The sequence below is a fragment of the Penicillium longicatenatum genome (genome assembly GCF_028827895.1).
Source record: "Penicillium longicatenatum strain IBT 33135 chromosome Unknown contig_7_segment0_segment0, whole genome shotgun sequence".
Classification (NCBI taxonomy): domain Eukaryota; kingdom Fungi; phylum Ascomycota; class Eurotiomycetes; order Eurotiales; family Aspergillaceae; genus Penicillium; species Penicillium longicatenatum.
Genome location: NW_026643124.1, coordinates 1,383,983 through 1,405,829, shown reverse-complemented (window position 1 = coordinate 1,405,829; position 21,847 = coordinate 1,383,983). Strand labels below are relative to the sequence as shown.

Sequence of the window (21,847 nt, the reverse complement as noted above, 5' to 3'; positions counted from 1 at the left end):
AATAATATAGTACATGTTTATGAGGGATGATCTTATGTGTGGCTTTAATACTCACTTACATTCAAAATCGCATCCTCTAGCTACATTCTCACAGTCACATATGGCAGGGCTCACGGAGCTGCTGTTTGTATGTATCATTTTGTTGGACCACGCCTCTAAATTTCATTAAAATTATTCTTGAAAAGCTCAACTTTTCGGCTTGCTTACTTTGATCGATATCGGGCCACATTGTAGGACTAGGCGAATCCAGTAAATGCATCGAGGTGAATTGGTCGATCCATTGACGGAACGACATTCCAGCAGTTTCAGCATCAAAAATAGCATTTTCACTAGGCTCAATCAAGCCATCCGTCTTTTGAATAGAGATCTGACAGGTACCGTCCGCGATCTTCGCCATGGAGAAACTCTGTAGCGATAGGTTTTCGCCGAAAAAGTTCCAAACAGACTTCCAAAGAGCATCCTCACGATCTGTAGAGGGTATGTAGGGTGTTGAAGGGGCGTAATCTCGTCCGGATAGCAGCTGTCCAGCTGGTTGGGCATAATAAGGAGTTGAGACTGAAGTGTTTGCTATCGGGGCTGGAGTGTAGGCGGAGGACGTCGAAGTGTAGGCAGAGGAAGTTGGAATGTAGGCTGTTGGGGTTGAGGTCGCAGAAGGCGGGATTGAAGATCGCAAAAGCCATTTTGGGGTAGGCGAATACCAAAGTGATGAATGGTCTGGCAACAATGATGGCGAGATACCTTCCATGATCACCTCAAATAGTGTGAAAACAGTGAGGGTTCCCTTGGCTTTCATGAGAAATGATTTCAAATCCTCGGAATTGATCCGAGTCTTATGGAGGTGGAGCTCTTTAAGGCGATTAAATTGGATTTTGCTAGAAAGCTCTCCAAAGTAATAGTCTTGCGAGATAGTAAGTCTTTCAAGGCGGGGAGCAACATGGATAAGCATTGTGACCCAAGTCGGTGCATCCATAATATGAGCTCGTTTTGTGGTTCTGAAAGCTGTGCAAACATGGAGGTCCTCTAAATCATTCAAAGTGGATTGAACAGAGCTGTATTGCTCTTCTGCGAGAAGTATTTCTGGGCCAATATTACCACAGTAATCAGGATTACAAGTCTGCAACTTCCTGATCTTACGATTGGTCCCGTTTAGTGCCTGCAAAAGCCTCGACGCGGCCAGAGAGTTAACTTTTCCCATTACGCTTCCGCTACCATGAAGCGGCTGGAGGTTCTTACTCCGGAATCGGAAGTCGATTTGATTGATAAGGCGGCGCCAACCAAGGAAACGAACTCTTTCTTGTCGTGGGTCGAGTAAGAAGCTCGTCGAATAATGTGCAAGTCCGATCGTGTCAAGGTTATCGAACTTTTCTAAGCACCCACGCAGACGCGTACTGAAATTCTCCGACTCTAGAAGGCTTGAGTTATCCGCAACTAAGGCTTTGTATGTTGAAAAACGAGCCTTGAGTTCGTCGCCAGATACCGGCTGACAACTTTTCGATGACACGGCAAATTCGAAAATAGCATGTTCGCTTGCCGCATGGGAGCCATCAAACACGGAGGGGATCATCCACAGCTCGTGAACTCGTTCTCGAATACCATCTGTTTCGGCGAGGGCTTCCAATTCCCCAAGGCTATCGATTGTCACGATGAAGTGAATTCTTTCAAAGAAGCGACCAGTGAATCCCGCGAATGATGACTTGTACAATGTGCGACATGATAATCTGAGTTCTCGCCACTCAGAGGGCTGTAGATAGCTACAGACCTTAGACATCAACTCGACTGGCAGGGCCGTGATGGACATTTTGACTGAAAATCTTGCCTCGGGGACAAGAAGTCACAGCGAAGCGCTCAGCTGGGGGTTGAGGATTGTATAGAATCCGAGAGTTCAGGGTTGAAGGCTGCTTGCTAAAAGAGGGAAGAGTTGGATGAGAGAAATGTTGGAAATGTTTTAAGACCCCGAACTGGCGCGGTAAATACGCCCCACTCCTACTCCCTAATAGACCGGGAATCTACCTTGATGAAGTGTGAACCTTAAATTGCGCTATGCTTACTAATGCTAGGTTAAATAAATCCCTGGATTTAGCACTAAATAGCATGTGTGGTGTTTGGAGGCTAAGAGTAAATATTATCACCCGTGTACGGAGTAAATAGCTGGACCCAGGATCTATCGGCGATTTCATTGGAGGGCCAATCGCGAATATCTGGGTATGGTGGACTTAATCCCTCCCTTTATATTATGATTCTACTAAAATCTCATACTATGTCACGGTGTGAACTATAAGGGTCCGCCCGGACCCGCCAGGACCGATAAGGAAGATCACGGGCACGTGATCTTTAGTCTGTTTATCTACACATCCATCCTAGACCCTGTTATAGCTCTTCGAGCTACGTCTTGTATAAAAGCTTACGCTAGTCTGCCCCCGCCTGCCACCTGATCAATTAGAATCCTTCTGGATACGTTCTGATCCTGTCGATCTCCTCCTATTACAACCCTGCCAGCCCGCGCCCTGACATACTACCCCGGACCACCGCCTATAGCTCTAGGTCTATATTAGTTATTATTACCTGGCTTTTAACGTAATCGGTAAGCGAGTGGCCACCCCAAAATACTATAGTAAATATAGTAAATTATGACTTAAATTCTTACTAATACTTAGGTAAGTGAATTTTCATAATGATATAATCTATCTAGTAGGTTGAATATTATATAACACTCTTAAGGTACTATAAATTGGCTGCTCCAGAGGTTTGTTGTACTTGAAATTGCGCATAATATAAATAATATAACCCGGACCTAACCCAGATTGAACTAGACCTTAATATCCTAGTCTATGGGACTAATATTCAAGACCATAACCATGGGATGAAAAAAATCTTTACTATAGGCCATGCCTAACCATCCTGTAGGGAACCATAGGGACCCATAGGCGCCTGATTTCTACCTGACTTTTCAAAGAAAAAAAGCTATTAGTAATCCTTTTTAATTAAGTTAGTTAACTAATAGTTAACGTATTCAGTAAACGAGCTGCGCACCCCATCTGAAATCTAGTAATTCACAATACCTCTCTTCTTCAACCACCCACCATGCCACCCATTCGCGTCCAAAATGTCAGAAATTGCTCGAACAAGAGGGTCGAACTGTCCTTGCAATCCAAGCCTACTAGAAGAAAGTATTATGCACTATTTTTCAAGCAGCACGCGTCTTTGACGTTCCAGAATCGACCCTCCAAATGCGTCGCCGTGGCACCACTTCTCGCACAGAAACGCGTCTCGTCAAGGTTAAGGCGGATTCTACGATAATGCTTACCAAGCCGCATCAGTTAGTGGTTATAAAAAGGTGGTGCAGATGTTAGTAGATTAAGGTGCCGATGTCAACGCCCAAGGCGGATGTTATGGCAACACTCTTCAGGCCGCATCATCTAGAAACCATGAAAAGGTGGTGTAAGTGTTACTAAATAAAGGCGTTAATGTCAACGCCCAGGGCTGATGTTTTGACAATGCTCTCCAGGCCGCACCATCTAGAGGTCACAAAAGGGTGGTGCAGATGCTGCAGGAATAAAGCGCCGGTGTCAATTCGAAAAACCAACCCCTTTTTTATTGTAGTGTATTTTTCTTCTACTTTCAGATCACATTGGACCGTCTGGGTTCATTGGTATACCTATTTTCTGAACATTGGATCGAAAACTTCAACGGTTGCTCCCCTGCTGCTTCCTTCAAGAAGTGAAGTCGTAATTATACAGTTGAAGCTAATACAGTACAGTATTTCCAGCATTCGGTGTCACATCCTACACTCTTTGATTGTTTCTCGAACCCTAATGCCAATAAAAGCCAAACCACTCTTAGAAGATGCCAGTGATTTTGGGAGTTTATCGTAAATTACCGGTACTATCATAATACCGGAAAATATGTTTTATCACATACTGTCTATCTGCTCCGAACCACTACATTTCTTTCCCGTTATCGGACCACCTTGGCTCATCCAGGAGGGTCTGTCCGGTTTGTGAAAAAGCTTTTTAACGTGATTATGTATTTCTTCTTGCCAGTCAATCGTATCCCCCAATGCGTGGCTCATGATGTCACAGCCAATAATGATTTGCCAGCATTGATCAAGATACTGGTTCAATTCGGCTCTGTTGGCAGGATGGAGGGGATCATGCGGGACCTTGAGAACCCTTTTGGCTTTATAATCGGCGAAATTCATGATCAAAAGGACAATCTCGAGGGGAAAGCTTTTAGAAAGGAGTTCTTGTTTCACTAGTTCAACATCAGATTCCAGTGGCTGATATTGATCAGTAATTGGACCTTCTAAGTTGAGGAACTCATCAAATGAAAGTAGACCATAGTGACCGCGATTGATAATGTCCGTGCGATGCAGCCAGTGTTTCTTATCAATCATCATATGCATATCATCTTCGCAAAAGTGGTCGCGGGGAATTCCAAAAAACTGCTGATGTGGATAGGATGTCGCTTCGGAAGGATCAAGCGATTGAGTGATCTCTCTCAGCACGTACTGATAGAATCCTGTATGGCGATAGTCGGTTTCATCATTTCTACCCGCTGTCGGGTCACAGATTTGCGGGAAACAAAGAGCGATGTTGAGTGCAATGTAGGCTGACAGAGCACTACCTAGGACCATATCCCATCCGAGAACATAGGGACTCGCCTGCAAGATGATTTAATATTATTGTCTGGAACAATAGAATCAGAACTGCACTTACCATGCAACTACAGAATGCAGCAGAGTACCACTCTAAAAGTCCCACGTCTGGGTGAGCGCACGCCTGAAGAATTGGATCTAGCTCTCCTAGCATGAGTAGTATCTTCACTACCTCTAGATTGAGGAATCCGATCTTATTGCTACTACTCCAGGAATAGCAATCATCATTAACATCCCAAGGGTGAAGGAACGCGTAAGCAGTTCGTTGCTCATATGAAAGTCTAGGCCCTTCCTTCATCTCCTCCGACAAATGTGATTCGATTGTTTCAACGAGCTCATCCCCCAAGAGAACATCACTGGGACTGGGGGGGCTGTAATTCTCCGGGTACTGGCCTCGCTTGCGTTTCGAATCATCCTTCACGGCCTGTGCAAAGGCCTGAGCGAATTCATCTTGATCAGAAGATTTAGGAGCAGGGGACTTTGGGTGCAAGTTAGTGACACCGCACGCGCAGCCTTTTTTGTCCTTCAGTTTGCCGGGAAGCCGAGGAAGGTTCAAGCCGCGAATTTGCGATGCAAGCTCACCCGGGGCCCAGTAAAGATTTGAGGCAAGCAGATGCCATGGTATATTTTCCGACTGGTGGTGCATTGAGGATTTTCGGGAAATATATTAAATCGTGAATAGTAATGTGTTGATATACGACAAGGTAGTGGACACGCAGCAAGAATGTGACTTTTCTCGGGAAGGTTCCAGCAATGTATTCGTATCTCCCATACGCGTGTGTAAAATATCTGTATTAGTAAAAAACCGGAAATTGTTACTTAGTTCGATATCCAAATGGAGTTTAGTCTATTTAGGGATGGGGAAACAACGAAGGAGCGTAGGTGGTAACACCGATTTCCGGAAATACTGTACCCAGCCTCTGTTCATTTGCCTGACAATGAAGCTTCCGACAAATGAGCATTTGACTTTCCAGAAACTGCGAGATCGCCAAGTCATGTATATCTCCTAATACCAAGCATCCTAGTCCTTTCACCCTAAATCATTTCACCTGCTCACTAAGCAGAGCTGTGAGCAGGGGGTGAGCAGGTGGGCTCAAGATATTGAAGCGACCAATCCTATCCGCAATTATCCCCGGCAATATTCTGCCAAAAACGGAGCCAGCATTCAGGGTTGATAAAATGTAAGACGAGAGCTGCGGGTCCATGCCAAGAGACTGTCCATATTGCGGCAGATAAAAGAATGGAGTAAAGAGCCCCCACATCATGAAGAAGATCCCGAGTGTGACGAGAGTGTAAGGAGCGCGAGTAAAGGCTGCCGGCAGAAGGATTTTACGGCGACGAGGAGGAAGTCGCTCTCTCACAGTTGCTATCCCTATCAATACCATGAACGAGACGATAAAGCCCACAATTCGGACGAACCACCCGAACCCCAAGTATTCGGTTTTCAGCATCTTGCTCAAAGCAATGGGAAACACGATACCTCCGATAGAAGACCCCGAGACTCACACATGTCATGACGGGGGCGAACAACATGCCGGAAGCAGTCCCACCCAAGACACCTTGGGCAAGCATAAATTGATAGTACTTCTTGAACAGGAAGGGCATCATTACTGACGGCACTATTGTGACCGAGGGCACGTGGATGATCTAAAATGCGTACTGCAGTCAGTATATGATCTCGGTTGCTAACAAGACGACGTTCCACGTCCTTACCGAAGCGCCGTATCGGCCAAACAATGGCCCACCAACAATGCTACCAGAGAGGAGAAAGCAAACCTGCACAGTTCCAATCCAAGAAATATTGGATGAAGTTTCGTTGGCGAGAAAATGCTTAGTGTAGTAATCCTGGAATACTCTTCACCATTCATCAGTTAGGTATCCGTATCAAACCGTAGCATTGCGGAGTCTGGAGCTTACCCGAAAGCGTTCATGTATCCGAAAGTCCAAAAGCTAACACAAAAGGTTCCCAGAACTACCATCCAAGCTCGAGTGCCGCTTTCTGGGAATCCCCGTTGGTTTTTCAAGTTCGAGTCGACCTTGTTCTTCGCAGCTACTGGGCGTAGCTCTGCCGAGTGATACATGTGGAGACATTTCGACTGTTTACTGAGCACAGACGGTGACCTTGCTTGACGGGTACGAGAGAATCAAAGGTACCAAGAGAAGAAAAGTGGTACGCACACACTATTGCAGGGAACGGCGAGGAACGAAGAAGAGGATCCAGGAAAGTGAAGCCTACCCTCTGTGATACAGCGTTCCTCAAGAAATGAAGTTCTCAATCAAATATTGACTGTGTGGATGCTCAAGTGTCTTCATGAGCCGTCACCACTAGGGCGCCTAAAGTAATTACCGAAACGGGGCATAAAAATAGAACAAAACAAAAACATACAACAGTCAGGATTCGCATGTGGTCACCCACCATACTACTAACTAACCGGCGTGTGGCTTAAGTACGGCTGAGCGGACGGGAAGCCCTGTTCTCCACACCCTATGGTCGTATGTGCTTGACTTCACATTGAAGTAAATCATAGAGCAAAAGCGTACGAGTGATGTATTTATGTGTTGCCTCGATGCGCCGGTAATCCGGTGGGTACCGCCAGGGCGAGAACTGGGTGAGAGCCGCTTTAGCGTCGCGGGACCAGGGGCGAGAAGGGTGAGTGTGCAATAGACAGGATGAGTAGCAGGGTGAGAGCGGGTGAGAAATCACCGTGTCATGCGATGGCCACATTGACCCTCTTAGTGCTCAGTAAGTACTTAGTGAGTGTAGGGACAGCCCTATCCCCTCACTAAGTAGCCTAATCCACGCACTAAGCACGCACTAAGCACTCACCAGGCACTCACTAAGCAGTCTAATCCATTTACTACGAATAGCCCGAGAAAAGTGCGGGAGTAGCTAAGTCAGTAGTAGGCTTCGGCACGTGGGGTTGGGGTTGGGGTGGGGTGGGGTGGGGTGGGTTTAAAATGGGGCCCCCATTTACCTTAAAAATGGGCCAGGCCCATTGATGGGGCCCCATTTGCCCCCATTTTATGGTTTTTAAGGATGAACTAAGAGCCTTAGTTCCTCCTTAAGGTAAAGCGATACTATTACTATTATCGTCTCTAGCTACTGCTGCTCTCGTATTATGCTTATGCTTATATTAGCGAGCCCTGCCCGGGAAGTTATATTCTATAGGACATCAGGGCTTCTTCTGCAGGAAATGTAGTGCACTGATAGACATTGCATCTACTCCCGTCTTGAGAGTTGGTTCTAGCACCGGTGCAAAGTAAGGGGAGTGATTCCCGCCCAACTTATTGATCGCATCATTCGCGACTGCATCGTCCCAGACCTTTTCATCGATGCCACCAAACGTCCACATGACGTACGGAACGTTCGCAGCAGCTGCCAAAAGCGAGAAGTCTTCACTAGCGGTGGCCGGCTCGCTCTCCACAAAATTTTCTTGGAAGTATGAGCTAAAAACCTCCTCTAAGGCTGTAGCGACTTTGTTGTCATTCACCGTGGCAGGGACCGATGTCAAATGCACGATTGTAGGTTCCGTAGGGGCACCCGATGCCAGACATTCGGCCTTAACAATCCGCTTGATCGACTCAATGACCCGCTGTCGCGTTCGAGGGTTATACGTCCTGATGTTTACGTGAATGACGCATTCTTCCGGGATAATATTGGCATTGAACCCGGCATTGATACTTCCACATGAGACGATCGCCAGATCATGAGGGTTAACTTCGCGGCTCACGATTGTCTGCAGGCGCAAAACAACGGCGGCACCCATCACAATGGGATCAATACACGCGTCAGGTGCAGATGCATGGCCTCCCTGTCCCTTAATCCGGACTTCAAACGAGTCCGCAGCCGTCAGCAAATGACCGCGGCGAACGCTCACTTGTCCGGCTCTCATACGCATGACGTGCTGCGCGAGGACCAGATCCGGCTTCGGAATTTTATCGAACAGTCCGTCATCAATCATCGCGCGGGCCCCCGAAAGCGTTTCTTCGGCCGGCTGAAACACGCAAATTAAGGTGCCCGACCAGTCTTTTTTAGCAGAGCAAAGTAGAGCGGTGCTAGCCATCAAACTGACGACGTGAAAGTCGTGTCCACAGGCGTGGGCTACGGGCCTCACGTTTCCTTCTGAATCCTTGACCTCTCTTTTGCTAGCATAGGGGAGACCTGTATTCTCTCTCATTGGCAAGGCGTCCATATCTGCCCGCAGTAAGATGGTGGCGCCTGGGCCATTTTTCAAAATTCCCGCGACTCCGTAGCCCCCAATTTTGACATGAACATCGAATCCAAGCTCCTGAAGATGAGTTTCCACTGTCTTTGATGTTTTCTCCTCTTGTCCTGACAACTCTGGCAACGAATGTATCTCCCGGTAAATGCCCTCGTAACGGTCGAGGTCTGGCCGGTGTTGCTCGACAACAGTTCGCAAATTCGAATGTTGCATGATTGTGGTATGCTGATTCAATGTGCGTTCTCCGCAGTCAACGAAAATAGAGAACTATCTTTTGGTTAAGACCAGGCCGTACTGATGACGTACTGAATGGCCGCTTTTGACCATTGTAAAGACTTTAACCGGCAGGCACCGGCCAGTGAGAAATTGGACCCAGACTGATTATCATGTCCAAATTCTCCCTTACCAAGGCTCTCGAGGGATGCGGGGATCCTAGCAAAGAATGGAAATTCCACTCTGAAAGACTGCCAGAGTGATATAATCGCCATCTCCTCGTACCAACTATCTAGGAGAGGTCTTTGCAATGTAATTTCCGCTCGGAGCACCAGTGACCTGCGATCTCCATACATTTACGCTAGCGTGTCACCAAGATCCTGGCGGGGCTTTGCAATTCCAGTTTTCTCGGAGTCTTCGGAAAGAAACAAGAGGCTGAGTTGACCCAGTGTGTTTCCCGGTGACTTCCTGGTGGTTTTCCGCCGGTTTCCCGAAAAGGGTTCAGAGTGCTTCCACGGCGCAACCGGATCCGGCACATGGTCGGCTACTATTTAAATTGCCATCAAGATATCTCGATCAAAACGCGTTGATCAATTCGGATTCAGCTATTTTGAAATGCATTGATCTTATGGCCAGCCACCCTGCATTAACTGCACCTTTGTGGGGACCTCTATGTTGATTGAACTTGCCCAGTAGCCCTTTAGGCAATTCGCCCTGCATATGCAATACTGTCCCACGACTTCAACTTGCTAATTTGGCTACTGACCGAGCTGCAGGCTCTCATTCCACAGACACCATTCATATTCCATCTGCCTCTTCGAACTTGTAGATAGGCTGGGGATTGCCGAGGCCTCCCAAATATAGCTGCGGCCCCGAATCCTTACTATACCCCTGTTGCTTATTCAGTAATAAGCTGTAAGAATGCTGATGCTGATTTCGAAGTAGCGCAAGATTTCTGATTGCTTCGGTGGTCCTAGCAGGATAGAACCGCACATGTGCATTCCTAGTGTTTTCTTTTCTTTTTGCTTCCTTTTTCACTGCGCAGGTGTGCAGAACATTGGCGTTTTTCCTAACACAAGCGCCAGTCCATATAGTGAGAAATGGTGGCTTTTGAGGATTTGATTTAGTTTGGCTTTTGCTTGGCTTCGAGGACTATTTAATGCTTGAATATTACTCCACTGGTTCGTCAGGTATCACCACTCCTTCATATAGCTGCATCTCAGCCTTAGGTGTAAAAGTGCTGCTTGGTCTATGTTTATCAAACGAGTAATAGTAAAGCATGTAACGAAGTGATAAACAAAACGGCTTCTTTCGAGGTCATTTCGCAAGAAAACCGAGTCCGTTGAGATGACTCCGTATAATGCAAGCTACAGAGGATCTTAACTCTCCTGCCATACATGTATTGAACATTTAAAGGATCGTCGACGATAGATATGGCGGCTATTTAGATTTGGGACCGTTCTGAGGTTGCTTAGACTATGCCCAATTGGGAGATATGCTCCGGACGCTTCAGAAAGTCCGCTATGATTTGTGATAAATTCCGATCGTCCCGGTGCAAATCCACGCAACTTCCTGCAAAACAACCGCCTCCCCACCACCCGCCACCCCACTTACTGTATTTCTATTGCCGGCATCCGTTATCCCCTGCTTTTCTTGTTTTCTTTGCTTTCGGCCCCCGGCGTCACTCTTTTGACTTCTGGGTAACGGCCCCACACAAGCCGGGTCTGTCTCGGATAGTTCCTGACTTCGAAATAACAAATGCATTAACACTTGGCGTCAGCGCCACGCCGGCTGATTTCACGGATGGCGGCGGCTCGGATACGGGCCGCAGGCTTCAACCATAAGATAAGCTATCTCAGCTTGGCAAATCTTAGCGGTCGATGCCAGGAGCAAAGTACAAGGGCGAAAATTGGAAGACATTAGGATCTCCCAAATCTGACGGTGGCGTCGATAACTCGGGCGGAAATTCGGCCTTGCATATTGCAATCATCACAAGTATTACTGACGTCAATAGAGCAGAGTCCGCCAAAAATGTACAGGCTCCAGTCCGTTCCCTATTACAGCGGTGGAGAACAATATGTCGAATACATTGGAAGGCCAACAGGTAGCACGAGCATCTCGATCATTAGCCAGCAGTGCTCCACTTTCATTTATTTGTGTTACAGAACTGGGAATACAGCATGGCAAACGGGATAGCGGCATGGAGTTTTTGTCGCCTCGAGGCAGACAGCTTGCCTACAAATACCATCATTGCCCCTTTCCTTTACTGAATTATAATATAAAATCCTCACTATCCAAGGCCTCTTGCAACTGTTCTACCATTCACACTCAGCTATTCCCGGCCTATTTGAATAGTGATACTTGTTGCCCAGGTTCCCTTGACGCGATATATTCAAAACCATGGCAGAACAACCCGGTACAAGACTCTGGACCACGGTCATCGACCACCGAGCCCGGTCAGCACCGAAGAAGCTTGTCGGCCGCATCCCGCAAGGCTCTGAGGTGACCGATGGGTACCGAGACTTGGTATACGAAGACCTTGCCCGCGCAGTAGATGCGTGCGCCTTCTGGATCAAGTCTCGCATCGGCTGCGCCAAACAGCCCGAGACTGTCGCGTATATGGCGAGTAATGATGTGCGGTATTTGATCTTTATCCTGGCCTGCCATAAAACTGGGTATCAGGTATGAAGTCGCCGGTCTTGAACGTGATTTGCATGATATGCTAATGGATTTTAGCCCCTGCTCCTTTCCCATCGTCTCTCTGACGAAGCTTACAAGCATATCCTTACCGTCACCCATTCTGCAAAACTTTTCTTCACTCCAGATAAACAACGTCGCGTTTCTGAGATCCAAGCTGTCCATCCCAATATAATGCCGTTGGAAATTCCACCTCTCGCAGATCTTCTCCACTCAAAAAGCTCCCCTTATCCATTCAACAAGACTTACCAAGACGCTGAAGATGAGGTAGCCATTATCATCCACAGCTCTGGCACTACAGGCATGCCAAAGCCTGCACCACTCACACATGGCTTCCTCGCTACAATGGATGTCGGAGCCTATCTTCCCCGTCCGAAAGGCCGTCGAGCCAGTGTGTTCTTCGACCTCGAGCCTGGTCAGCTGGTTGTATCAACGACCCCGCTGTTCCACCTAATGGGCTTGATGGCATTTACAGAAGCCATATTCCATGAAATTCCATTTGTGCTATGCCCAGACAAGCCCATGTCTGCGAATTTGGCAATCGACGTGATTGAAGCCACCGAACCCGCTGCCGCCATGCTGGCACCGTCCTTGCTGGCAGACATGAGCGAGTCCTCGACGATGCGTGAAGTTCTCCGAACTCTTGATGCAGTCTACTTTGGCGGTGCGCCATTGGCCCCTGAGGTGGGCAACCTTTTACAATACGACACCAAGGTTATTACGCTGTTTGGGTCCAGCGAAATGGGGCTGCTCAGCTCTTTCGTCCCTCAAGGTGAAAAGCTATGGAACTACTTTGAGTGGAATCCCGCTTATGGAGTCAAGATGGAGCCTCAGAGTGATGGCTTGTATGAGCTTGTTATTCCCCGTCGCCCTGATAGCCGCCGTATTCATGGCATCTTCCATTCATTCCCCGACTTAAATGAGTATCACACCAATGACCTCTTTGCCCACCATCCAGAGCGTCCAGAGTTATGGAGATATCACGGACGCAAAGATGATGTTCTTGTGCTAAGTAACGGTGAGAAGCTCAATCCTATCTCGCTGGAAGAGACCGTCGAGCTCCATCACGACGTCAAGCACGCTCTAGTTGTTGGCCAAAATCGATTTGAAACAGCGTTGATAGTGGAGCCCACGCACCCCATGGTGGACGAGCGCCGCTTCATTGACGCCATATGGCCGACGGTTCAACAAGCCAACGAGACCGTGCCCAAGTATGGTAGGGTATCGAAGAATAAGATCCGACTGGCTTCGCCTGATAAACCTTTCCTGGTCACTCCTAAGGGGACCACACAGCGCCGCGCCATTACCAGTGATTACCAAGAAGAAATTGAGGCCCTGTATGAGGCTGCGAAGGCAAATGAGGCTGCGGACGTACCACCACTGCCTGAGACACTCGACTTGGCCTCGACCCGCGACTACGTCCGCAATATGGTGGTGGGAATCCTCTCCCAGCCCGATATCGCAGATGATGACGACTTCTACAGCGCTGGACTGGACTCCCTGCAGACGATTCAGCTGGCGCGAGACTTGCAAACCGCGGTCGCTGCCCGGGTATCAGGCACGACGATCAATCAGCAACAGATCTATGCCCACCCGACGATTTCCCAATTGGCCCAATGCCTTGTCGACATTGTCCAGGGCTGCACCCAGACCGCCATACCCCGCACCGAGCGCATCGCAAAAGTGGTGGAAAAGTTCACATCTCAACTACCCCCGAGCCGCCCACTTGGCGCTGATCATCCTTCTCAGTCAACTGTTATCCTCACCGGCTCAACTGGCTCGCTGGGAACCTACCTCCTCAATCAATTCCTCAAAGACCATACAGTTGCCAAGGTCTACTGCTTTAACCGCTCCGATGATGCCCAAGGTCGCCAACGTACCAGCTTCGCCAACAAAGGGTTAGACCCCAGCTTACTTGACGATCCTACTCGCGTCGAATTCCTCACCGTGGCCGTTGGTGCCCCCCAGTTCGGCCTCTCGGATGCTACCTACACCAAACTCCTAGACTCGGTAAACCTTATTCTCCACAACGCATGGAAAGTCAACTTCAACCACCCACTCGAGTCCTTCGAAGACCCGCACCTACACGGTGTGTTAGAGTTCCTCTGGTTCAGCCATCGCAGCGCCGCGCGAGCGCACCTCACCTTTATCTCCTCCGTCAGCACGATCGGCGAGTGGGATTCCGCTACCATGGGGTCGATCGTCCCCGAGGCGCCCCTCGAGTCCGCCGATGCCGTTATGGAGCAGGGATATGGTGAGTCGAAGCATGTAGGCGAACGGTTGTGCTGGACGGCAGCTCGTGACATCGGAATCCCCACGACTGTGCTGCGTGTCGGACAGATTGGAGGTCCGACGACAGCCCAAGGAATATGGAATGTGGACGAGTGGGTGCCAAATCTTGTCAAGACCAGTGTGTCTATGAGCGAAGCTCCGGCGGATTTGGGCGCGTACCGTGTTGACTGGATTCCTGTGGTACGTTCAATCCATTCTTCTCCCATACGAGACAACCTTTATTTCAAGGCCAGGCCTCGATCACTAACGCAACAGTTTTATAGGATACCCTTGCTAAGATTGCCGTCGAACTCACCCACACCCGTCTTCATGAACAGCGACACAACCCCCACCGTGTCTATCACTTGGTGAACCCGATGCACGTCAAATGGGATGACCTGGTGCCTGCCATTCAGCAAAAGTACCCTGAGGTGCGAACTGTCTCTTTTGAAGATTGGCTTCGTAAGCTGGAGGCGGTGCGATCCCCCAGCGAGGCGGAAGTGCGAGGGAAACCGGCTCTCAAATTGCTGAACTTTTACCGCGGACTTAGTGGGAGTGTGCTGTCAGCGGAAGTGAGTGTGGCGCAGACGCAGAAGGCGAGTGTAACAATGGCCAAATTAGGCCCAGTGACAGCTGATCTATTGATGAACTGGTTGGAGCAATGGCAGTTTTGAATGCCTCGCAAAACGGTGTATGATTAATTCATAGAGATCAGTAAAGCATCCTTTCCAGAAAGCAGCTCTCTATGGCTGGCTGCCTTTAGACTTATACACAGTCTCAGCTTGGACCTCCATCTAGGTAAGCGAGATGGAGATTTTCTGTGTGCTACCTAGGTGTGTAGTACTATTATACAATAGCTAAGGGTACCTTAGTATGTACTGTATTAAGATATTTATTATAGGAGAGCCAAGGATACCTTATTACTAAGGCACATAGTTAAGTATCAGCGCGTAGGCCCTTATACCCCGCCTGTTTTTGTATGCGAATCGCCTGCCCAGGTGCGTTTCCTGCTTGAACCTTCGAAGGGAAAAGAATGGTTGTTCCTCTTCTGTTCTTCAAAAATTAGAGAATTGGCCTTGAAGTATTACCCCTAGTCCTAGTACTATTATTCTCCTCTTTTCGTCGAGCTATTATACCTCCTTAATGTGGAGCATGAGGCCGTGCTCAGATCTCCTAAGTGGGCCAGCACCGGGTGAGCACTAGTACGGAATAGGATCTCACTAGTAACTAAAGATCAGTACACTCAAACAAGAAAATTTAGAGGTGCTATTGATTCTAGAGGCTTTGAATGCATTCAATCAAGAGGAATATCTAGCATCTGTTACTAACTGCCAGTGCTTGTCTCATTGTGGCCCGGCTTGGTTTGCACCAGCACTTCGTTTGAGTCTCGGCTGGCCATCGATTGTCTCAAGTACTCATCTGATCGTTTTCTGCACATGGATGGGCCGGGAGTAGACTGGGTAGTTAGTCAATAAATGTGTCTGGGTAATCAACAGGCCTCAGGCTCACTGAGCGTCACTGATAAACCACCTGATTACGATGAGCTGCTCTGTGAGCCTGAGTCTGAGCGGCCTCATAAAAGCGGCGGCAGCTTAAATAGGAATCCCCACCCCTCAGAGGACATCCGGTACGTATATTTCAGTAACCAATATGTCATTATTTACTATATTATTATTTCAATTTTATAAAGCATCAATTAACGTTAGCCGAGCCATCATAATGTATGAGTCATCAACTCCACCTGGAGATGATGCTAATTGGTCGGATTAAGGTTTTGCCGGTGGATGTGTGGAGAGTTTTATAAAAAAAAAAAAACCAGCAGTGAAGGCACGCAGACAAAGAAAAACAAAAAGATAACAGGCCCGAGCCGTGGATCGAACACGGGACCTCGCGCAGGAGTGCTTAGGAGTTGCTGCCCTAAGCGCGAATCATACCACTAGACCACCCGGGCTGTTCTTGATGTAGGGAACTGCATTTTTGGCACTATGAGCGATTTTGCTTCCGTTGGAGTTCATCAGCCAGGTTTGTATCTCGATATTGTAAACCCATCCTGCTATGGTCGCACATAGGTACATTAATCTATGTGACAAATCAAAATTTGTGCCCCGCAATCTCCTGTTCTTCAAGGTTATATTCTAGCCGCGAGAAGTAAGCCGAGATGTTTTATTATGTGCCCTATTGGTTACGGGTAACTGAAATGTCCTGTGAAATATATAATTTGCAACCCTTACAACCTGGGTCCCAAATAATGATCAAACTTCGATCATGGACCACCTAGGCAAAAAGGGCCATTCCATTAATGCGTTCAATGATCTTCAGAATATGGTCACTGTCACAAGCAGCTGCAAAATCCAAGCTCGTATGTATCTGCACGTCCTCCGCTATAAGATTGAGGCTTAACCTCCAGTAAGAATCCGAATCGTTCACCAGGCTCTTGTTGTTCCTTTTTCCCTTGATATGTCTCATAAAGCTTGATACCAGTGAATGAATGAAGCAGCGAAGACCCCTCACTTTTCCTCACGAAGAAATCAACCTTTTTGGAAGAAAAGGAAGCTGCATTTCATCCAAGGCATCCGTCACGCAGTATACCCTAAAAATGGAAAAGATTACAATTTTCAAAAGCCTGCAACAGTTGTTTGAAGAAACTGTATACAGAGCTCAACCTTCCCTAACATACTCGTTTCATTCAACCTGGAACGAGGAGCTATAGCTTAGACTAGAATCGTCCTGACATGCTAAGGCAGCTGATATTTGACTCCTCTAATTGTAGCAGGTTCGTAATAGGTTGGGATAGTGAAGCTCTGAGCACGTGTACAGGTGGGGCTAAGATAGCTATACGCTATTCATTTGAGCCGCTAAGCAATCGTCCACATAGATATTAGCCCCCCACACATGGATCCTTGACTAGAACAACGAAGATAAAAGTAGTACTACAGTTCCTAGCCACGAAATGTAGAAGACGATGAGGATATGCTATAAGTGTACATTAACAGGTTTGCATTTTTCCTCTCTCTTGGTTAGTTTAACAAGTGGAAATAAGAGCAAGTCCATATTTCGGCTTGTCTTAAAAATGACCGATAAGTCAAATAGGCAATTCCCAAGACCTAATGGCTTATAATGGTAATCAAAGCATTTGCTGAAAACCTCCTGTCTCTTTTCTCTTAAATAAATGCGGTCCCAAATTTCCGTTATTTCTCCCAAGAGATGTGTCTAGCACTTAAACATGATACTTTGAGTATGTCGAGAAGTTCCGCTTTAATCTTCAGGTACCCAGGATCCTCAGGAGACTTGAACTTATTGATTGTATTATGATCTGCATCAACCACAATATATGAGGAATTTATTTGAGATGAAGATGCATCCTAACTCAGCAATACCGTTAGCTAGATCATTGGTCACAAGTCTGATCTCTTACCTCCGTCTCTGATTCCTGAATTGTCTCTGAGCCCCGTCGAGGAGAAACATAAACGTTTCGATACTTGGCACTGAGTGATGCGTATTGTTTCAATATAGCTAGTAACCATTTGGCTTCCTTGCAACTGTCACTATTCTCTTGGATTGAGCCTTCGATGCTGTGTAAGAACTTTTCCATTCCATTAGTGCTGATCCCTAGCTCTGTTGTATCCATGAAGAAAACCCCGCGTGTTGATGCACTGATTATGTCGAGCCGGCTAGATATATCTTCTTGTTCCTGGTCAGAGAATACCAGGGCCTGAAAATTGTTTATTAGAACATTTTATCAACTTTCTCAGAAACGGATGCGCTTACACTCTTGACCAGACTGCCGCCTAGGCTATGTGCCACAAAGACGATTGGACGGGTTTGTGTCTGCAGGAAATCCATAAGTCCATGCTCATATCTAGTCATGCATAGCTCGTGTTATCGAACATACCCTGGTCAAATCTCTCATTTTATACAGATCCAACACCAATTTCTCGGATATAGTCTGAAGAGGCTGTTTTTCATGGTTAGGGCTAGGTGACGCGTTGTAGCCCCAAGTGAAAATCCTGCAATCCGGCAAATCTTCTGGTAATATACTTTGCAGCCAATTTTTTCCATCGTCTGCTGTCCATGACTTTTCTCCATGTCCACCGAGTCCATGAACGGCAATAATACTGGCGATGATTAGCTTAGCCTCATTGTTAGAAGACGATAGTTCTCATACTCAGCTTGTGGTGAAGCTCCATCAAATAGTAGCTTTAGTCCAGCTTCTCGTGAGTCCATCACGATCGCTGGCTTTGCCTGTATAGGTATTAATAGGGTGTAACTTTCCATTGCTATATTGGTCACAATGCCAGAGGCTTACGCTATTATGATTCTCTGATTTTGACCGTTTGAACAGCCAAAGCCATCTCAATGAGAAATTTTCCAAGAATTTCATTTTGGATGACTGGCGAATCGAAATAATAAGGTTTTCCTCTAAAATTGAAGGGGAAGTTGTCACGATGAGGCCGGTAAATATACATCATGGTCACGTGCCACATTCTAAATCCTTAGGTAATCATATCATTGTGAGCATAAAATTGTCTGGAGCTTCACCCCACTTTCCACGCGCATCACAAGATACTCTTCTCCGTATTTCATCATGTCTTTGAATGAGATTAACGAGAGCTCAACGGGGGTACCCGCCTCTGTGTCGGAGTCCGCAGACTCCAAAATCAACCATGCCGCTTCCATCAACTACTGGAACAGCGTTCCCAGCACCTCAGCCGAGATGCTAGGCATGCTCGGAACTTATCCCTGGTATACACGCATCGAGCTGCAAGGGTCCAAGAACTTCTTGACGAAGGTTCGTCGAATGATTCCCTCTCTCCCCCAAAGTGGAAAACTCCGCCAAGGTGTGGACTGTGGAGCCGGTGTTGGACGTGTAACAGAAGGTTTTCTTAGCCATGTCTGTGAAGTCGTGGACGCTGTCGAGCCGGTGGAGAAATTCACGAACGTTATGGCAGAGAGCAAGCTCAAACAAGATGGTGTTGTGGGTGATATCTACACCGTTGGCCTGGAGAACTGGTACCCACAAAAGAAATACGATTTGATCTGGACTCAGTGGTGTGTTGGGCATTGCACCGATACGCAATTGGTTGAGTATATTGTGAGGTGCCGCGATGCTTTGACGGAAAGCGGCGTTATGGTTGTGAAGGAGAACTTGTCAACCGATGCACAGAATCAGGATATGTACGATGATCTGGATAGTAGTGTGACAAGGACGGATGGAAAGTTTAAACAGTTGTTTGCTGCTGCTGGGATGGATGTTATCAAGTCTGAGATTCAGACTGGATTCCCTAAGCAGTTTAAGCTCCTTCCTGTCAAGTCCTATGCCCTTCGGCCTAAGGTCTGAACGTGCCGACGCATTACTAGCCATATTCCTCCAACGCATCACCTCTCCAAATGGAAACAGTGCCACCTTCCCTTGTCCTGGGACTTTCTGGTCAAATTTTCAACCATACCGGTATTCCTTGACCTTCCCATGTGGCAGCGCGTCAACCAGCTACCAACGTGAGGTCTTCCAGCCACAAGATGGCACTTTTGAGGACCTTAAATTTATACTACCAGATCTATGGATGACAACGACTGGTCCTATATGTTATGGCATTCTCAAGTTGTAATGTTGAAGAGAAGCGAAAGTCGAGAGTTGCTCAAGGCCGTCTTCTACTTCAACAATTTCCTGTATCTAAAACCGGTGGCCATGATATCATTACATGATAACGGTCTCAACAGCTAAGTCATTATATCAACCGGTTCACATTTCTCATGCCGAGATACATGAATACAGATGTTGAAAAGGAAATCTATCCTAGTCAAATAAGAAATAAACAAGGGAACTTTGAAGAGTGGGGTATGTACGTTCATCCATTCACCATTAAACAATATACTCGATGCTATTATAAGATATGCTGCAATGGTATAGCTTCATTGATCGTCCTTATGTCCTCCCTGGAGTCAATATTTTTTTGCTTTGGTTTTTTCTTCTTGTTCAATTGACTTCGCTTCTAACGAATAGCAAAACTCCCTTTACACCTACATGCGCATTCCATAATTACAAGTGCGAAAGGTGGCTACGCCTCGACTTCACCACGGCGAAGAGCCAAGAGTGCCCGAACATCAGTGGCATATTGCAATGCCTCCAGCATGGGGATTAGGTGCAGCAGACCGTTATCCGTAGGATCGTTGATCCAACCCTCGATGGGAATCGCGTTATCTAAATTGTGAATGTCAGATAGTGCCTCGAAAAATATTGCCAATGCTTCCCGACATACCCTCGTGAAAGATATAGCTCATTGGGCTATTGTCCAAGATCATCACTTTACTCAGATCCGGTTCCACAGAGCTAAGATCTTTGATATAGGCGCCATTGCGGAATGTGCAGTGCTGTCGGTAGTAACGCGCCTGGAAGTACTTCCTTTCCGACTCGAGCCAGTCGATGACAGGGTCGGCATACTCTTGGACACTGGCTGTGAAGATCACGAGCTTGTACCACTTGGAAATCTTGCGTAGGAAATCATCGCAGTGCGGCCGCTTATGCACATAGTATAATATGGGATGTTGAGGTCCCAGAGTGGTCTGCGGGGCCCCAGGGGCCAGGGCAGTGGTCATAGGCATGTAAAGTTTGACTTCAACCATGTGGCCGCTGGACATACGACCACCCTTGGCAAGCGAATGAATCAGTGTCTCATCGAGGTCCAGCACCAGGGTTTTTTGTGGGAGCCTAGCATTCCGCGGAGCGGCTGTGTATGAAGGCAGTCGTTGAGGGAGAAGAGGTCGCGGCGGGTTTGGAGAGTGTGGGTATTTCGTAATGCGATGCACAGATGATGACAAGGGAGACTTCAGATTGTCCAGATTAACGGCGGCTTGAACCCGACTTACACCCTCTGGCATCGGTGTACCAAAATCAGCGCTTTTATTTCGTCGTTGTCGTTGTCTATTGAGTGTTTCCTCGTTATTGAGCTTAATCCGTATAGACCGACGCGGTGTGCTTTCATCTGGACCATGATCTTGGTGGTTGTCAGTTTTATTGGGTCGAGTCTTCCCACTCGTAAGTTCCTTGATGCCCCTTCGCTCTGAATCTGATTCGGATGTTGTGGATCGTATTGAGTCTCGAGATCCTTGAGGTTTCAACTTGCGGGTGGAGCCACTTCGTCGCCGATTTTCTACCCGAGAGCTCGCTTTAACCGGCCGGATCCTGGGTTCGGCAGACGTTCTCCAGATTTTTCTCACCGGGGCAAGAAACGAATAGTGCCCGTCATCGTTTTGGAAGCATTGAGCGATATATACACCAGGTGCAGCAAGCGTAGATAGAATGAACCGGATGGTTTCGGTGATCGTATCGAAGATACGCTTTGTGAAAAGTCGCCAGGTGCTTTTAGTCACGAAGGAGCCATCGTGTTGGGAGCCATGTAATAGGGACGTTGTCTCGTCAACCGACTGTGGCGTATCTTCTCCGGCGCCGTCCGCGAATGATGCGCGGCCGTCATGACCCTTCTCGGAGACAAGGCTAGACCGGAAGTTGTCTTCGCTATAGGATCGAAATTTGGCGAGGTCCGTAGGCGGTGCTTCGCGCCGTTTCTCACTCTGGGAGTGCGATCGTGGGCGCGTAGAGCTGGTAGACTGGCCAATGACTCGCGAGGATAGGATGTTCAGCGAGTTCATCTTCCACGAACGAAGCCCACGGGAGACACGGGCGCGTGGGATCTAAAGATGGAGAGTATGAGCGAAACCGTCAAAGTGGCATGCTATGGGCTAAGATGTCTTGGGGTCGAAGATTCTTTGAGGGGAAGAGAGGGGCATCGCA

The 21,847-nt window shown here is 47.5% G+C and overlaps 8 protein-coding genes across 8 annotated transcripts; 2 read left to right on the top strand and 6 right to left on the bottom strand.

The window, feature by feature from the left end:
• Positions 1-94: 94 nt before the first annotated feature.
• N7484_010786 (uncharacterized protein) lies at positions 95-1,798 on the bottom strand (the record flags this gene model as incomplete). Its single annotated transcript, XM_057121173.1, has 1 exon — positions 95-1,798. The coding sequence occupies one exon, from the start codon at positions 1,796-1,798 to the stop codon at positions 95-97; it is 1,704 nt and encodes a 567-aa protein (XP_056966927.1).
• A 2,112-nt stretch (positions 1,799-3,910) lies between these two features.
• On the bottom strand, positions 3,911-5,300 carry N7484_010785 (uncharacterized protein; the record flags this gene model as incomplete). Its single annotated transcript, XM_057121172.1, has 2 exons — positions 3,911-4,660; positions 4,716-5,300. 2 exons carry the CDS (start codon positions 5,298-5,300, stop codon positions 3,911-3,913), a joined length of 1,335 nt encoding a protein of 444 aa, XP_056966926.1.
• Positions 5,301-5,694: 394 nt separating this feature from the next.
• N7484_010784 (uncharacterized protein) lies at positions 5,695-6,735 on the bottom strand (the record flags this gene model as incomplete). The annotated part of the gene is made up of 4 exons (XM_057121171.1): positions 5,695-6,105; positions 6,161-6,301; positions 6,368-6,509; positions 6,572-6,735. 4 exons carry the CDS (start codon positions 6,733-6,735, stop codon positions 5,695-5,697), a joined length of 858 nt encoding a protein of 285 aa, XP_056966925.1.
• A 1,092-nt stretch (positions 6,736-7,827) lies between these two features.
• Positions 7,828-9,090, bottom strand: N7484_010783 (uncharacterized protein; the record flags this gene model as incomplete). Its single annotated transcript, XM_057121170.1, has 1 exon — positions 7,828-9,090. The coding sequence occupies one exon, from the start codon at positions 9,088-9,090 to the stop codon at positions 7,828-7,830; it is 1,263 nt and encodes a 420-aa protein (XP_056966924.1).
• Positions 9,091-11,490: 2,400 nt separating this feature from the next.
• On the top strand, positions 11,491-14,732 carry N7484_010782 (NRPS-like enzyme; the record flags this gene model as incomplete). Its single annotated transcript, XM_057121169.1, has 3 exons — positions 11,491-11,772; positions 11,827-14,259; positions 14,343-14,732. 3 exons carry the CDS (start codon positions 11,491-11,493, stop codon positions 14,730-14,732), a joined length of 3,105 nt encoding a protein of 1,034 aa, XP_056966923.1.
• A 2,514-nt stretch (positions 14,733-17,246) lies between these two features.
• N7484_010781 (uncharacterized protein) lies at positions 17,247-17,901 on the bottom strand (the record flags this gene model as incomplete). Its single annotated transcript, XM_057121168.1, has 3 exons — positions 17,247-17,345; positions 17,474-17,770; positions 17,827-17,901. 3 exons carry the CDS (start codon positions 17,899-17,901, stop codon positions 17,247-17,249), a joined length of 471 nt encoding a protein of 156 aa, XP_056966922.1.
• A 742-nt stretch (positions 17,902-18,643) lies between these two features.
• On the top strand, positions 18,644-19,396 carry N7484_010780 (N-terminal protein methyltransferase; the record flags this gene model as incomplete). The annotated part of the gene is made up of 1 exon (XM_057121167.1): positions 18,644-19,396. One exon carries the CDS (start codon positions 18,644-18,646, stop codon positions 19,394-19,396), a length of 753 nt encoding a protein of 250 aa, XP_056966921.1.
• A 718-nt stretch (positions 19,397-20,114) lies between these two features.
• Positions 20,115-21,705, bottom strand: nemA (Nem1-Spo7 phosphatase catalytic subunit NEM1; the record flags this gene model as incomplete). The annotated part of the gene is made up of 2 exons (XM_057121166.1): positions 20,115-20,257; positions 20,316-21,705. The coding sequence occupies 2 exons, from the start codon at positions 21,703-21,705 to the stop codon at positions 20,115-20,117; spliced, it is 1,533 nt and encodes a 510-aa protein (XP_056966920.1).
• Positions 21,706-21,847: the final 142 nt, after the last annotated feature.